This window comes from Impatiens glandulifera, chromosome 6 (genome assembly GCF_907164915.1).
Source record: "Impatiens glandulifera chromosome 6, dImpGla2.1, whole genome shotgun sequence".
In the NCBI taxonomy this organism is placed as follows: Eukaryota; Viridiplantae; Streptophyta; class Magnoliopsida; order Ericales; family Balsaminaceae; genus Impatiens; species Impatiens glandulifera.
Window position 1 is genome coordinate 561775 of NC_061867.1, and position 18037 is coordinate 579811.

Genomic DNA, 18037 nt, shown 5'->3' on the forward strand with positions numbered 1-18037 from the left:
ACTTCATTGGTTTCTGTGACTTGGATTGGTTTAGGGAAAACAAAATCAATTCAAATTCAATTGAGAACACATGACATTATATTATTAGATCTACATACAAAGAATAATTCAAACATTGCTTGAAAACAATCCTAACTACCTTAATTTGTTAAAGATCAATTCCTACAACATCACTTGTATCAATTATGTTCAATAACCTGGAGGAGGAGATGCAATAGATTAAAAAACCAAAATAATTTGTAGAGAAAGAAGAAGACATATGCAGGAAATAAACCAAATTCTCACAGATTTCTTACAAGAAGGATATATATATACTAAATAAAGCAAATCAGATAATGTGGAGTTCCGATATTAACAACTTCTCATTCCCCAGGTTGGATTTCCTCACAGTTCGATGTTGTCCTTTCTGTGGATCGAGCCCACACATGTTCTGGCTTGATGAGCTGGAGGACATTACATGGAAAAATGCCAATCTTAAAAGCAACCGCCCTTGGCTGTCTCTGTCTCTTCTTCATATCAGGCTTTGATCGTGTCCTGCATCATGTCAACGAGAATCATCGATTTAGTTCACAAGGATTTACTTTGGTGGAGCATGGAGAAAGGAATAAAGAAGACCATATATCTGCACTTCATGGCATTCGGCTTTTCTTTCTTCTTCTTCTCCCTTTGATTCTTGGAATATCCAATTTCACATTTGATTAAGAACAAATATCTCAATGGAACTGAGACAATCATCAGACATCTGGACGATGATTCCAGTGGAAGAAGAAGAATCACAACAAGATAGAGATGCAGGTTCAATCAAATCCATGGTGTCCACCCTTCATACATGTTACAAAGATTATCTATGCTTGTTGCTTGCTTCACTAGATAATCCACTTGCTCGGCAATACTTGTTTCTCTGATAATAAAGACATGGAAATAAATAAATAAATATATATAGTTCTTTTCGATTTAAAAGCTACCAAGTATCTACCTGTTGTCAGCTATACCCCGGCCATCTAATTTCATCTCAACTTGCTTCAAAACAGAGACTGCATACGCATTTTTTCCTACAAAATAAACATAGATCGTGATCAGAATAATGTGAAAACATAAGACAATATATTGTTTTCATGATCACCTCTTTTCCTCGAGGTTCCTGTATTTTAAGAAAGAACCATATCTTGAAAAGTAAAAAACCGAGACTATCCATAAATAGAAGGGGAAAAACAAAAAGGATAGAGATTTGCAGCATACGGTATAAGTATAACCACAATCTTCAGTCAATGGACAACTTTTGTCTATACAAATTAAGTCTTCTGTCAAAGTAGTACATGTTAATAAAAACTGAACAAAGTCAATCTTAGACATCATTCTGAATGAAGGAAATATTAATATATTTTAGATAAACACTACATCCAAAAGCCAAATAAGATAAAACCTAAAAGAAACTTAGTTGGTGTATACTAAAAAATACTGTTACCAAATACTGATCAATATTCTCACCTCTTGTTCGAAATCCAGTATCAGTTGGAAGAGTATCCTGGGATCTGTGTGGAATTTTTTGATGGATAACTGAAGATGCTTTATCTTCAGGTGAAACGGTAATTTGCACGTTCTCCTGGCTGGGTGATTGGGAAATGGAAGTATGACCTAATGCAGATGTAATATTAGTTCCCAGCTTTAAATTCTCACCGGAATCAGTTTTGCTAGACTCTAATTGATCATCAGGTTCATCAAATTGAGTGGCGCTAGGACCATCTTCATGTTGTTCAATCTCTCTGAAATCAGTAAAGCTATTTCCAAAACTTGCTACTGTTGGATCAGCACCAGAATCTGAACTACTACTACTGCCAATGCTATCTGGAGGAGATAACCATTCTTTATCGTGCAATGAAACTCTAGAAATTCCAACAGATATATTGCCATTTTCCTGGTCAAACTTAGTTAGAATCTCCTGATTCTTCTTCCCATCATCACTTTCATGACTCGTTATATCTAGCCTTAGATTAATATCCTGGGACCTTCCTTCCTGGCTTTCTCCAAGACCTTCAAGAGCCTGTACAAATTTGAAGGCAAAATATATAGTTTGCAAATAAATATTTTTTTTTATAAACCATGACTTACTTTGTGAAGATTTCCTGCATGAAGACTTGCAGTTCGAGCCAGCCTAATCATCATGGAAAGGAGTCCCTTAATAGAAGTCGTGAGGGATGGCAACAAGGATTTAAGGGCTCGGCTAGCCTCCTTGATCCTCAAATTATAAGACTGATATATGGCTTGACCATGTATCGGAGAAATCTCCATTTTGGTTTCTCTTTCCTTGGCCATGGCATCTGTCATAGCATCAACGTCCTTAGACAATATGGATTCAAGTGGAAGTAAGATTGCATTTGCCTGATCAATATGGAAGGTGTTAGATGCCAAAACAAGTAGCATGAACTTATTATTTTCTGAAACATAAAATAAATTAATGAAAAAGAAAGAAAGACAGCAAGGGAAGATATGTGATCCTCCAGATAGCACATCGGTGAATCATTGTAGCATCAATGGATAACCTTTGAAAGGTCTTTCATGAGTGAATTGTGTACTGCCGCTGCATCCTTTCCCAAACTGTAGACATCATGCAGGCCTTCAGTTATTGCCAGAACCTAAAAGGAAATGCAAAATTCATCAGGTGCAAAAGAAGGCATAATCGCCAAAAGTGCATTTCATGTTACTAGGGCATGAAGGGAACTGCGGTGTGTTAGAGCCATAGTGGTTATAGTTCTTAGTAGATACAAATAATGGAAGGACAGGTGCAATAAGGGTTTCACTTCTACTTTTTCTCGAAAAAAAAAGATTTGACTTCTGCCAATGACTTGATAGAAAAGCTTAAACCATCGAGACTGACTAACTACTAAAATCAGTTGGGACACTCATAGAGCGTAACAGTACCCATTGAAAAATATCATAGTAATGGGGTAGTTAAATAACTTAGATCCTAGACACCCATTAAATAAATAAACTATCAGACCTAAGGAAGCATTGTAAGTGTCATCACTACCTTCTTTTGGGAAGATAACATTGACATGTCACTCACCACCAAGTGTTACAAGGTAGTCGATGCCAAAAGAACATGTGAGTTAGGCTTCCATAGTAACAATTATATATTTCATTTTCAAATTATTAATAGGTAGGTAATAGTTTCAATTTTGTGGTCTCATGCTTGGAAGAAGACATGTAAAGGAAACAAATTGCTTTTTTAGGAGCATAAGGACTAAACCTCGTCAAGCATGGAACCACATTCAGAAGTCAAAGCTGAGTGATTTCTAGTAAGACGGCCAAAAGCAGATAGTGCAACACTGACTTCATAAGCACAATCTCTCATTGCAAAAAGAGTACTTTGCAAATCACCTGCATCACAACAAGAATGTGGAAGTTAAGATATAATAAGGCATATTAATAAATGTTTGATGAGAATGTGACAAGAATGTCAGCAGAACATGCCCTTTCATAGGGGCTTGTGGACTACACACAAATGAGCATCACATTTCTTGACATTTATATACTACAAAAGCGCACCAGGAAATCATACAGCAGCAAGCATTGAAACATAGGGCTGTACATCTAACCGAATACCCAATTGAGGAAACAGAAGGAGGTTACTCAGATTTGTTACATGGAACCTTGGAACTTCCAACCAATGGAGTCTTGACATATACTCGTCCAATAGACAACTCAACAAAATATTTGAACATTTGGAAGGAAAAGGAGCAGAGAACATTCGAAGCAAAAGGCTACGACTTTAAATGAATAAAAGGCTTCCTGCTTCGTACGTTTACAACAATCAGGAAAATAGGGACTTGCACAGGATGAGAATTTCTTTATCATATTGGCATCTAACTATTTCTTATTTTGTTGTACCCCATCCCCTTGGAAAATTCTGAACGCCCCTTGCGTTCTTCTGTTTATCTAATGAAAAGTTGACCTTTTTCAAAACAAAATATTTGAACAATGATGCAAAGGAAAGTCATGAGCTACCAAAATATTTGATGGTCACTTGAAAATTTTGCAGATGATGCAGAAAAGATCATGTAGGATACTGTAAGTAGAAAATCAGACTCAAGAAAAATTCTCAAAAATAAAATAGTTAATTATCAACATAACATTAGAACAAAATAAGATTTTGATAAGCCATCACAATAGACCAAGAGGGATTGGTGATCTGTGGAAAGTGGAATTATCCAACTAAAGAATCCATAATGCATGACTAAGAACTTGAAAAGACATTACCTGATGCTGATTTTGCCTTGAGAGAAGTGACACGTAGTTCATTAGAAGCAGAAAACAAGCTATTTGAAGCAACTTCCATTTTGCTCTGTGCGAGCCTCCACTCTTGTTCAGCACCTGATAGACAAAAACGTTCATGATCACATAATTACTAACTGGACTAACATAGCATTAGCATTTATGGTGAGAAATGGGTCTAAACTAAAGACAGAAACTCACACTTGAAAGAATGGTAAGCGGCATCCAGTCTTGTTAATGAATTCAGGTAAGTTTGCTGCCATATCTTACCATCAGAACCAGCTATGTAAGGGTCTCCCAATGTTCTAAAAATCCCATCTCTTGATGCTTCAAATTCCAATATTGATATTGAAACTCCAACAATAGCTGATGCCTTTTCTCGAGCTTCCTGCAAGAATTTCTGTCTTCTTGTCAAATGATTATGGAACTCAGTAGGTATTCCCAAGTTCCTTGCCAAGGCATTTCCAATCATGTTCGAGTTTGGACCACCACAGGCCCACCCCATTGCTCTCTCAAGCTGCCCTTCTGCTGTGACAGAGTTTTGTTCAACAGCTTGCAGGCGCTCCATTGACCTGGCTATTTTTGACACTGAAGATTGCATGTTTTCTAGTAGTTTAGGTCTGCTGAGATTTAGAATAGCTGGAAGTAAATGGTCATCACTTGCAAGATACTTGTGACATATTAGTCTGACACTGTGCAAGGGGTTTGGAGAAACATCATGCATCCAATCCATCTGAACAATCTCCACACTTGTCTTACGAAGAGACTCTTTGAGATCATAAGCTTTCTTATTCAAGAGGGAAGCAGCTGACCTGGCTGCTCTGATAGCTTCATGTGCATTACAGTACTCCTTCAGCATCAGCTGCACTCTCTTCACATGACCAGAATCATTTTTGGCTAGATCAAGAGCAGATTCCCTCGTTGTATCTGTCATGTGCCTCAAGATTTCATTTTCTTTGTCCAATCTAGCCAATAAAAAGGGACCCAGTCGTTCTTTAATATATTTGTGAATTCGCTCTTGAAATTGGAATTGAAGCTTTGTCTTTACAATATTGAGGAGCTGGTCAAATCCTAAGTTTTGGTCTATAAATGAAGCTGCCTCTTGTATGCATGCATCAAGGAAGGAGTCTATAATGCCAACTTTCCAAACAAAGAAAGCAGATTTGTTCGGTAAGCTTGGAAACTTCCAGATGTGTTCAGAAACTGGGGAACCAGAGTTCATCAACTCTGAAGCATAAGAAATCTCCAACGTGGAAGATATAAAAGATTCTAAGCCCGAAAACAATGTATTATCAATTGATTCCAACTCAGAAAATGGCTGGACAAGTGCAGAAAGAGATGATTTGTGATTTACCAATTGTTGCTCCCTCTCTTGTTCAGCAGCAAGCAAATAATTAAGAAACTTTTCAGAGGAAATCAAAGCACTTTTAATAGCAGTTTCTCTATTTACAAGAGATGAGGTCTGCAAGTCCTTTTGAGTCCAAGCTTGGTGGAGTTTGTCCAGCTGTTCTCTACATGCCTCCTCTTGTGATGCAAGTTCTTCTGCTTCTTCCCAAGAAAGATGATCTCTGCCCTGCATAGCAGCTTCTTCAAGAGTCAATTTCTTCTCAGAAATGAGGCCTACGTTTACAAAATAATTCATTTCCAGCTTTACCAAGGATGCTCTCTCCAATTCAACTTCAAGAAGCTGCTCTAAAGCAGTATCAATGGAGCCCTTAACCTGAGAAAGAGATCCAAATGCATCCATAATCTCTGAACTAAATGAAACAATAGATTTCAGCACTTGGGGAAGTGCAACATCAATCATTTGGCCAGCCAAGTTCTTACAAGAAAGTAAAGCATATCTGAAAGTGGAGGCCCAACTCTTTTGGATTGAAAGATTAGCATGCTCATTTGTTTCAACTGAAGAAGTATTGCCATCCATATACTGCTGAAGATCGCTAACAAAACCCTCTAGAAGTATGCACTTTTCAATCTGCTCTTCGAACTCACAAATGATAGTTCCAAAATCAGTCTTCAAAATATTATCTCTATTACTGATCACACTTGAAGAAGCTAATATGTCAGCAACTCTATGCTTCACCTCCTCATATATAAGATTTACAGCTATATAAAAGACAGAAAAAACCTTCTCTTTCTTGTCCTCAACCTCACCTTGAAATCCAGTATCTCTTGCAGCATCAAGTTTGACTGCTCCTAAATAAGTAGAGGCGGCATCTTCTTTCCTTGGAACACCCATTGACTGCATATACTTCTTGAATGCTGAAATGAGGCGATCTTTAGCTTTGGATTCTGACTCGGAGCCAATTGAGTTTACCAGTTCAGCATGCTCACTTTCAACTTTCTCTATCTCTTCTGCATACTTCTCAACCAGAAGGCATAAATCATCATAGGTATGCTTTCTAGAATCAAATCCATCTCCATCCCCCTTTGCAATAAGGTCAGCAGCCTGTCTTCTGGTGAGTGATAAGATATCAGAGGAGATATTATTTACTGAAAGTTGCAGCATCTGTGCCCAAGCGTGCATCGGGGTGGTTGTGATGTAATTTAGTGGTAGGATTCGTTGCAAAGCTAAAGAATATGCTTGAAGTGACTTTATTGTTGAAGAAAGTCCATTATCCATGTCAGTTATCAGCTGCAAAACCTCGGTATCTATATCATTGCACTGAGCTTGTGTGGGTTCAGGAACAATAGTCAGTGGAACACCAGCTGCAAGAACAGCAGAAGTAAGAGAAATAACTTCGTCAGAAGTAGCCAGATTCACTTGGGCTGTAATTTCAGGAGCTGAGTTGCTTCTTAAAGCATCAAGGATTCTTCCATGCTGCTCTACCCAACTTGTTGCATTGTGACCTCTCTCAGCTACAATAGCCTTTGCTTGAGAAAATTCTCGAGCTTGAATTTCAAATTTGGCACAGGTTTTCTCCGAGGTAGTAGTTGCTTCAGCAACAATAGATCTTGCAGATGTCTCAGTCAAGACAACGTTAGACATGTCAAGATCAGCATGATGAAAAAGAGCATAGACAAGCTCATATTGACTTAGGATGCCTTCAAACCTCTGCCACATTTTTCATTTGTTAGAAATTTGACAAAGTTGAAAGGCAGTTAAGAAGCGTTACTGAGACCAAAAGAACTCCGAAGAGGGCAAGGAGAAGAGACTTTCATTGAACAGGAGAGAATACAGGAATTAGCTTGACATACCTCAAGTGCAGATTCAACAGTCGGCATAGTACCAAGGAAAAGATCATGATGTTCCTGGTCAAATATAACAAATTTCATAACTATTAGACAGACAGTATGATTATGTGAGTATCTGCAGAAGAAACTATAAGTGCCAAGTCTTTGAGAGCAAAAAATCCGGAGTGTTGCAAGCCAAATGAAAGGTTTTAAATGCCAAATTGAGGACCAAAATGCAACGTTATACTTCCTGAGTAGTCAATCACATTATCCAAGATTGTAGGTGAGAAAGGAAGATAAAAGGAAAAACAAGGCTGTATTATTTCTATTTTCAGTTTTCAATGATCGTCATTTTGAAAAAGTGGAAACCAAACCAATATAAAGAGAGTACCTGCAATGGGACACGAATCTCTTGCACGCGGGAAGCAAATAGGCTTAAGCTAACAGCCAGCTCCATGCCCTTTCTTTCTTCACCAACAATTGCAGCATCATCGTGGAAATCCCCACGTGTCCATTCCACTAATGGATCCCATACAAAAACCTCCAACAACATCAAAATTATGTCTTTGTTCTTCCTTAAAACACCCAGAACTGCCTCACAACTTGCTCTGAAAGTACCTTCAGTCCCAGTTAACCCTAACGCTGCTTCAATTGCTTGCGTCAAACGAAAGGGGACAATTTCAGGAATCTTTAACCGATGCCCTTTATCAAAGCACACATTGTAATCAATGTGCACAATATCCCCACTGGAAAAGTCTATCAGAATATTATCCAAATGTCTGTCACCAAGACCCAAGATATGCCCAACCATGCTCATGGTAGCAACAGTACGGGAGTACCTACAACAAGAAACAAAGCAATGCAAATAAGTTCTTACTGTTTATCTATCCTTGGGTAGAAATTTAAATTCCAAGTCATCTCTTGCTATCTGCCTGGACACAAGTTTTAGAGAAGAAACCACTCTGAGAAAAATAGGATATAGCATATAAGGACATTCTTTATACATTTCTTAAACTTCATTTGTTGAAAATATAAACATTAATCTTACACCATGAGTGAACATCACAAACCCCTCCTTGTTTTGTTTTTACTATAACAGGATTTCTATATTGTTTTCTAATTCATTTTGTTCTGGGGGTGGGAGCGGGGATACTAGATGTCCTATGCATAAACATCCATGTAAAGCCTACATACCTAGCTAACTGAACAGTCACAGTAAATAAATATTAGTAATTGATTTTTATAAGTCATTCACTACAGTGACAAATTTTTTGCATGCCAATATCCTGTGAGATGCTCACAGACTGTCCGTATCCCCCCTCCCCCCTGTTTTCTCTCTATCACCACCCTCCCCTTCCATTATTCAATATCAATGGTCAACTGGCATAAAAACACTCCCAAAGACACTGACTGTAAGTGTATATAGTCAGAGTACAGATAAGATGGGACCTATCTTAAAAGTTTAAGAGAAAAAAGACTAGAAGATCTAGGTAGAACTGTAGAAGCCTACATTGAGACATTAAGCTTGAAGAAGGATGAAAAGATTTAAATACCTTTTCGACTTTGAGCTGAAAGCTTTAAAACCTTCACTAGCACACCAAAGCTCCTGATGGAGGAGTTCTCTAGGAGCCTCTTTCATAAGATCCAAAAGGACTTTCCTCTTCACATCATGAGGCCAGTCTCTTCGTGATATCACTTTTCTTATGCCTTTCTCTTTAAGTGCCGGAATAATTTTACCATAAAACATATCACTAGGACGAGGAACCGGTGGTGGAACTGAACTTTTTGTGCAATCGGAACCCAGCATTTGCATCTGTGCCAGCTGAACACGATTCTGCCATGATTTGAAGATACTATATATGCTCACAACATTCTCCACCCACTGGATAAGGCCAGCTCGACCACTTATTGGTGTAACAGAATAATATCGTATAGAAAGGGACTGATCACGGGTTGCATGACCAGAATGCAGCAGACCATTAATAGCCTGCAATAGTTGCATGATTCTAGCATCAAGACGTAAGTCTTCCCGTCCTTTCAAGAGATAGGTATATTTATTACCATCTGAGCCCAGCATAACAAGTTTCTTCGGTTTTGTTTTAGTAGGTAAGATGGTGATTTCTTGAGAGAAAGAAGAGATGGTGACAATTCCATGGGTCTTAGGAATGGCACTGTCAACAGATTCAAATATTGATATTTGCTTCTCAAGACCAGGCATGGGAACATCACAAGATGATAGCTCCGATAATTGAGGTGCAACTTCCCCCACAGATATTGAGGATTTCCTTTGATAAGATACCAAACAGGCTGCAATGTTTTCAAATGGCCTCCATACATCACCAAGTGTTGCTGCTGATGCTGGAGGAGTCTTGAAGTTTGAAATGGCCGATTCAAGTAGTTGCCAGTACTCATTATGGAACCATATCTCATGAGGTGTTTCAGGTTTCCTTGAAGTAGAAGCCAAGCGACGCTCTAGGGCTACCACTATAGGAGCCATCATGGCCGAATATTTTGCAGCATTTATCTTATTCTTCTCACTATAACTAAGTGTAGTGCTCTCTGCAATTCGTGTAGCCTCTTCTTTCAACAAACTAATGCGTCTTGTTACATCTACAAACATGCACACAAAAAAAGTCAATCCATTTAGATCCAACTAAAACTAAAAGCTAAGAAGTAGACGGAGAAAGATAATAACAAAATTAAGAGAGGTGCAACATGTTATTCAAGATGAGATGCCATAGGTGGTTGCACTAATCATGGAAAAATTCATGGAGTATTCAAGTAGGGTACAGCAGTGCATGTTATTATACTGCAAACAATTATTATGTCATCAATTCAGCCTAACTACCAATGTCTGAGCACACAATATTCTGAAAAAGGATCTATTGATGAAACACAAAAGGGAGATGTAGTTGGTGTACATCTTGGGTAGCTTTCCAATCCAGTTTTCATTTCATCGGGGAAAATCCATGACATTCCAGTGTCCTCAGGATTGATTTCAGGCTTAAGAAGAGTGTAAAAAGTGCATGAAAGTACTTAATTCTTGCTCTAGAAAATTTATAAGCATCCAATATCTGTGCTACGTGAAACACAAAAACCCTATGATGAAAACATTTACCAAGTCAATGTTGGGAGCATTCATAAAGATCAAAAACAATAGTTTACACCATCTAACCCCCACCCCTCTCTCCCATTTGTGCTTCATCCATAAATCCTATTTCAGAATATTGTGTGCTCAGATATTGGTACATCTTGGGTAGATTTTCAATTCAATTTCCATTTCATTCGGGAAAAATCCATGACATTCCAGTGTCCTCAGGATTGATTTCCGGCTTAAGAAGATTGTAAAAAGTACATAAAGGTACTTAATCCTTGATCTCGAACATCTATAAGCATCCAAAAACTGTGCTACATGAAACACAAGAGCCCTAAGATAAAAACATCTGCTAAGTCAATGTTGGGAGCATTCATAAAGATTGAAAACAATATTTGATGCCATTGACTTTATCGTTTTCTCAAAAAAAAAGGTTAACACTATGTTTATTTGAAAGATTTATGATCCTAATCCCCCACCCCACACACACAAAGAAAAAAAAAAGGAACATGTCCAAGACAGAAAATTTCTAGCAGAACTGATAGTGTCAAACCAAATAACTAACTTATCATGTCAAACCAAAAAGTGGAGGATACCTCCATGAAGATCCTGAAGTGTGCTAAGCCATAGTTCCTCCCAAAGTACAGTAACATTTTCTAGCTCTTTTATCATGAGCTGAACATCCTGGACTAGTCTTGGGTAGAGCTTATGCTGCATGCAACAAAACAAGCATCAAAATGTTATAATAAGTAAACCACAACAGCTAGTGTTTAACAAACTTATTCTTCATAAAAGAGGTTACAGAGAAAAAGAATACTAAGGTCTAAGGCACTACAATCTTCTCATTTATAAACATTTGAATGTAGCCACTAGAATTAATGTTTTGTATCAAGATTTTACTCGGCCACTAAATCAAAGAGTTTAGAAGAGGATATCTTCTGCATCAATACAAGTCATGTCAAACAGTTATAAGAATCAGTAATATTTGCTCTTGTAACAGAAGAAGCTAGGGACCAATAGAAATTCTTCTAAACATCTTTGCATGTTCCATACACATTTTTGTTTATGTTTCAACCAAGTAAAAAATAAGCTCCAGGATCAAATCATTGACCATTTGGGTCAACCGTCAATGTCAAACAGCACTTTTTTCCCTGGAAAATGACAACCTTTTTAGACAAAAAAACAAAGAACTCATGCTCAACTACATGACTTCCATTTAACACAAAACAATGGAAAACTTTAAGCATTTCTGGGATTTTGTCTCTGAGTAAAGATCGTCAATTTAACAAATTATAGTGCAAAAGCACAAGAATTGGGTAACACCTTCAAGAAAAACAGACCTTTGGAAATTTTCCTTACCAGACAAGCTAATACATGCTGAAGCTCCTCTGATGGTTTCTCTTCATAAGCATTCATATCAACAAGTGTTGGGTACACAATGGACCAGGGTGATAGCCTTGCAAGCCTAATCAATAAGCCTTCTAGTTGTTTCCGAACTACTGGTTCAAGATGGGAACTTAACCGTGCGAACAACTGAGGCGTTAAGTCCTAAAAAATGGAAAATGAAATAAAAAGAACTAGGCATCAGAATATCATCATGTAGCATTAGCTTAAGCAAGGTGTAAAAGACTACATTCACCTGCCACGGTGGCAAAGGAACTTCAGAAAGTGCAGGTTCAAGCATCTCTTTCAACTCCACACCAAAGTTGAGTAGAATATGTAAGATGTATAATGTAGCCCTCAAAGTATAGCTTATGCTTTTCCCGTCCAGAGAATCACAATCAGATGCAACCCAGCAGTCACTAATTGAGTCTAATGATGAATAAGAGAGATAATTAATAAAAGCTTGAGCAGCAACCCCAAAAAGATGAACATTTCTTCTTCTCAAAGACCACCAAATGTTCACCAACTCATCAACAGAAACTTGTATAGCTGATTCTTCCAGGCCAGTAAGTGCATTGAGAATATATTGTCGGAACTTTGAATTTAACATGGTAGAAAGGCTTTCACCATTCATATTTTCTGCACCAGGCGCTCGAGCAACTGCTTCAATTGTATCCTTTACTTGCCTGACCAAATCATTCACATAGTTCTCATTGCTCAAATGTTTAGGGAATTCAGCATGGAGATTATATTCCATTTTGTCCTCACCCAAGCAATTTATATCATTATGTTGCTGAAGAAGCTGCCAGATAATAGATCTCACTCTTGATATTTCTTCTTCTGTCAGCTTAAACCTTTCAGCTACAAAATCAGGGGTAAGAATTGGAGAAAATGAACATGAATGAAGTGCTCTATCTTGTGAACCAAAAAGAGCATTTCTGGCTTGATTGTAACACCAGGATGCATAAGTAACCCATGACTTGCCCATAGTTGGGCAGAGACGAGTGGACCACTTTGTGGCTGTACCAACTAGCTCATCAACTATAAGATCCAATCTTCCTTTGGAGTTCAAGGAATCGTCGCCTAATCTAGGATTCTCTCTGTAAATTGAAGCAACATTGGTTATGTTAAAATCGACTAGCATTTCTGTGACAATATCCTCCAAATCAGTAACAATATGATCTCTTTTCAACCAACTGGAGAGCTTCAGGCAGCCCTTTGCCTTCAGAACATTATTATCCGAATTTGTAGCAATACTTGAAGAGTTGGTGATGAAAGGGCACAAGAATGACCAGAGACTTGAGAAAGCTTCACGAATGTTGTTTTCAGCATGCATCAACAGTGCATGTTCATACTGCCAATTTGAGATTAGTGAATTACGGCACCTTTCCTCCGGAAAATTTGTAGCATTATCTCTGAGGTAGATGTTTAGACGATTTGCCAAAGCAAGGTTTTTCTGTTTACGGGCTATACTTAGTAAGTTAACACAGAGCTTTAGAGTCACTGGTGAAGTTGAGTAGATATTTTGATAAACACGGAATATTTTCAGCCAGAGACTAAGGTCTTGATGAAATCGTCCAATTTGAGACTGCTCTACTTGAATATAGGAACTTAACAATGACTGAGGTTGCCTCTCTAGGCTGCCTTCTACCTTGCAACTTTCCTCAATTGCAGAAATACAATGCAACTGGGTGGCATACTCTGCTGCTTCAGCTAACCCATCAAGTGGCAAAATGGACAGTGTCTCCTGCAGCATTAATTTTGCCTTCTGTAAGTCATGGAAAACCTTGTCCCCTGACCCCTCAGTTTGAAGCAACAATGCTTGTAAAAGCATCTGTTCACTTCTTTGCAGCGCTAATTTAGGATCAAGAGCAAGCTCATTGCTACTTTTAGGTGTCAAATCTAGGAATGCCCAAGCTGCTTGATAATCATTTTCATCAAAGCGCGCCCAAGCATGAATTGCGTTAATTTCATTTCCAGCTGTTGTTAGTGCACCAGAGTAACTCTTCCCAGCATGCTTAGCACGAAGTGTTTGCAGCTCCAATAGCCAGGAGTCCAAAGACTTCCAATCAGAAACTGCAGCATAACTCTCAATAATGCGAGCAATGACAAAGTGGACACCTTCAGACCCCATTGCATTCAATGAATCCTCTGTCTGTAGTAAGTGAGAGAAATAAGCAGCAGCCTTCTCATACTGTCCAGATGCCTGATATACCAAACCGGTAATCCATGAGAAATATCCAGAAAACTCCTCATTGTAGGAAGCATGATTTTCATCTATTGTCAAAGAAGAGAATGTCGTGGTAACCCACTTCTCCAGGCCAGTTAAGGCCTCTGTATCATGACTCTTGCACAAAGCCAGAGCCATATGTTGTACAACCCTTAAGATATCTTTCAGAAATCTTCCCCTAAAGTTATGAGGGTTTTCTGAGACTTGAGCCCTGTGGTTGTCCTTAGCTGAAACCACAAGATTGCTCAGATCCTGCAATCTCAAAGCGGAATAACAAATTGTAGCATGATGGCACTGGAGGGCTAGTCCAGCATTCATCATTGGTTCGCATATGCGGGAAAACCACTCCTCACAGACTTTTCGATTTGCTCGAAAGAACAGTGAACTCTGCTTTGAAGGGCACGGTAAGACGCTGGAACCATCATAAGCGTTGAATACATTTTTCTTCAAAGCCTCCACAAAGTTCAACAATAACCTCATCGGTAGCAAGCGAGCATAAGAAGAACCTAAAATGTTCAGTGTTCCATCATTTTGATTTGTATCAAGTTGTAAAACATGTGCAACATCTAACAGCATGCGTTCCAGTGCTGCAAAGGTTTGGGTAGGCCCGCCAAGATTGGTGCGAAGGCGTGTACTGATACAGTACCTAGCTGCTTCATGAATGGCCCACCATGCTCCAGCAAGGAGATTGACTGAACTTTTATGTTCAAGGAGACTTTCCTCTACTCTAGCTTCAAAGCCTACGCTATTTGAATTAGCATGCCCTTCCTCTTCTAGATGAAGCTGAGATGACAATTTGGAACTCTGGCAAGTTTGAATAATACGTTGAATCCATGAAGAAAGAGGTACTTTCCATCTTTGTGAAATGTAACTCAGAATAGAAACAAGTTGTTGCGAGTGAAGTTGTTGAGGCAATTGTCGAAGAGCAAATATCTGCTTCCAGTTCAGGTCTAGAGTACAACTTAATTTAAGGACACTTGGGCTATGTGTGGTTAGAAGTCCACAATCGTGTATGCCACTGACATACATTTTAACAGTCAATGAATGAGCAAGCAACCGCATAAATGCATTTTTTATATCATCATCTGGATCACCAAGTTTCTCAAGGATCACTTCAGTAACAGCATTTATGTAAGAAGGATGAATAAGTTTAGCCTGCAGTAACAACTCAATAACAGATGCAACAAGAGCTCTTACTTTGTGTTCCCTGTCTGATGCTGCGCCCAGAACTGAAAAGATCAAAACTCCAGCAAATCCACCATATTGAAATGCAAGATAAGAATGGTCTGAGGGTCTCAAATTCTCCTCCTTCCGAGTAAGAATCTCACAGAATTTACATATCCACTTAAGGGCCTCAACCTTGACTGCCAGGGGTGAAGAACTGTGAAGAGATTTAACAAGCAGAGGACTATACTTCCTGAAATGCTCAAAAGTTAATTTGTGAAGTATGTTATTTGTATATTCATCCATTTGAAGTTTTTCTGACACAGCACCAGCACAACCTTTCCAGCTTGCTTGGTTCCTTGCTGAACACTTGGTGGAGAATTCAATCATAGCTAGTTGATTTAGTGTCTTGATAACATCAACTTGAAATCCAACAAAATCCTGAATGGGACTTCTGAAAGGATTTAATTTCTGGAGAAAAAATGATAATAATCTTTCCAACCTCTCGCATAATAAATCGTCAAACTCTTCTTGGCCAATAAAAACATCAGCCCCCTCCATGGAAACACAACTCAGGATGACTTTAAGGTCAAATTTAATCAATGCAAGTAACTCAGGCCTTGAATAAGGATTAGGAATTAACACATCATTATCATTATTTACACTACATGAGATTTGCCCTAGGATGTTCTTCAACAGTTCCATTTCTTCAATTAAGGAAGTCATCGCTTGCTTAACGACTTCATTATTTCTGTGTTGCAACAAGAAAATATAAGTAGCAGCAGAAGCTGCAGTAACTACATGACTTGGATGTAGGCGTAATTGAGATATAGGTGCACTAAAGTGCAATATCTTATACACAGATGTTGGTAGGAGTCCAAGCTTTTGTAAGGACAATAATTGAAGATTAGTTTTAAGGACTCCATGAATCTGCGATGAAGTCATCTTCCTAGCATCCTTCAGATGGATTGAATCATCTATTTCCAAGCTTTGGAATAAGACATCAACGGCTAGAAGATAAAATGATGAAAAATCCTGGCCTAGAATCTCTGCCAAAAGGGTCAAGCTCTTCCAAGACTCTGTAATCCATCTAGACCAGCCAAATCTCCTTCCTACCAGGGATAAACAACGTAACAATGAAGGAACCATTTTGCTAAGTGGTTCCATTATCTGATCAAGTAAACTTATCTCTAACAAACCAGAAGCGGTTGCCCTCAAAACTGTACAAAAACAGTACAACAGCACAATCAAACGTTGAAATTGTGGGGAGGTTCCAAGGCTTCCATCCTGAAGTAGTACGTCCATATCACCCAGGAATTTTGAGAGTAATCCCATGGAGAACTGAAGATTATTCACCCAGTGGTTCTGAAATTGTAAGAAGCTATCCATAATAACCTGTCTATCAGACTCACCTAGATCAGGTACCATTGCCCATCCAAGAAGTAAATCCACAATGTCAACAAAATGTGGCTGAAAGCATCTAGGGAACTTCAATGCTATCAGAGTCAAAACATTCAAAAGCCGGTGTAGTAAACTCCACGAAGTTCTTTCATCCTCGAGAAGTTCTTGACATGCTTTGAGAACAGGAACTGCATATCTTTCAACCGCGGTAACATCTCTACCATTAAGAAACTCACGGAGAGACTCCAGTGCAAGCTCTGCCGCCTCATCTCCATTACTAACATTGGTAAGAAGTTGCATCCCCCAGCTAAAGAAACGGTCGACAATACTTCCAAACAAGACTTGATTTTGTCTTCCGTTGGATGATGAGAGAATAGAACACAGTACAGAACATAATGCCCCATAAGCTGTAGCAGCAACCTGACGCACAGAATATGATCTAATCCATGATTTAAACAAAAAATAAATAAAAGTCAGTAGAACCCATATAGTAAAATTAGAATTACATTTAAAATGAAACCAATTGCACGGTTTTCAACTACTTCCCACAAGAATCAGCAAGATAAAATTGAATACTTACTTGTCAGACAGAACTTTAAACAAATTTTGTGCGAGGAATGAAGCGGAGTGAGAGATGAGAAGGGAATGAGGAGGGTAGATAATAGCTCGGTGAAGTGAGTTAATGGCGGAGTAGCGGGAGGTCTCGTCTTCCTCAGAGGATGGAACGGCTGAAGAAGCAGCAGAAGAAGAAGAATCGACAACTTTTGGGAGAGCAGCTGAGATAAGCGCCGCTAGCTGCTGCTGTTGATGATGGAGACCTTGCATCATCCCTTCGGACTTGGCCTTCGCATCTCCGGTCGCCGTTCGCTCTCTGGTTCTACAATTTCCTTCCGACTAGGTACTCATTCTAGCTTAATAATTTTAATTTTTATTAATCAAAATTTTAAATGAAAATGTCACACTAATACTAGACTAAACAGTTTTATTTTATTAGTCCATTAACATATTTAATTATATCAATGCAAAACTTCACAATAATAGTATTTTTGTATTTGAAAAAGATTTTTAAAAAAAATCTTATATTGTACAATTTATTCATATATTATATTTATATTGTTTAAAAATAAAATATAATAATTCTATTTTTTCACACATTAATAATGATCTTTTATTTTTATTTGGGTTGAATACTGAATTTTAAATATTTAATACTTAAATATTTAAAAATAAAAAGTTAAATTAATAAACAAAAACATATATATTCAATATTTCAATGGGTTTAATAATATCTAAATTTAATATTTGAAAGCATATTGTAC

General features: G+C 38.1%; 1 protein-coding gene across 2 annotated transcripts; it reads right to left on the reverse strand.

Annotated features, from left to right (window-relative positions):
• Nucleotides 1-58: 58 nt before the first annotated feature.
• On the reverse strand, nucleotides 59-17630 carry LOC124941747 (serine/threonine-protein kinase SMG1-like). Of its 2 annotated transcripts, none has more exons than XM_047482100.1 (16): nucleotides 17299-17630; nucleotides 12180-17157; nucleotides 11900-12088; nucleotides 11137-11251; nucleotides 9000-10056; nucleotides 7838-8285; nucleotides 7471-7524; nucleotides 4474-7327; nucleotides 4258-4371; nucleotides 3248-3378; nucleotides 2541-2633; nucleotides 2110-2379; nucleotides 1489-2041; nucleotides 977-1052; nucleotides 629-901; nucleotides 59-534 (listed from the first exon to the last, which is right to left on the reverse strand). In XM_047482100.1, the coding sequence occupies exons 1-15, from the start codon at nucleotides 17544-17546 to the stop codon at nucleotides 802-804; spliced, it is 11280 nt and encodes a 3759-aa protein (XP_047338056.1). In that variant the 5' UTR covers nucleotides 17547-17630; the 3' UTR covers nucleotides 59-534; nucleotides 629-801. The 2 variants fall into 2 exon arrangements, with proteins under 2 accessions (XP_047338056.1, XP_047338055.1); XM_047482099.1 differs by having other exon boundaries at nucleotides 616-901.
• Nucleotides 17631-18037: the final 407 nt, after the last annotated feature.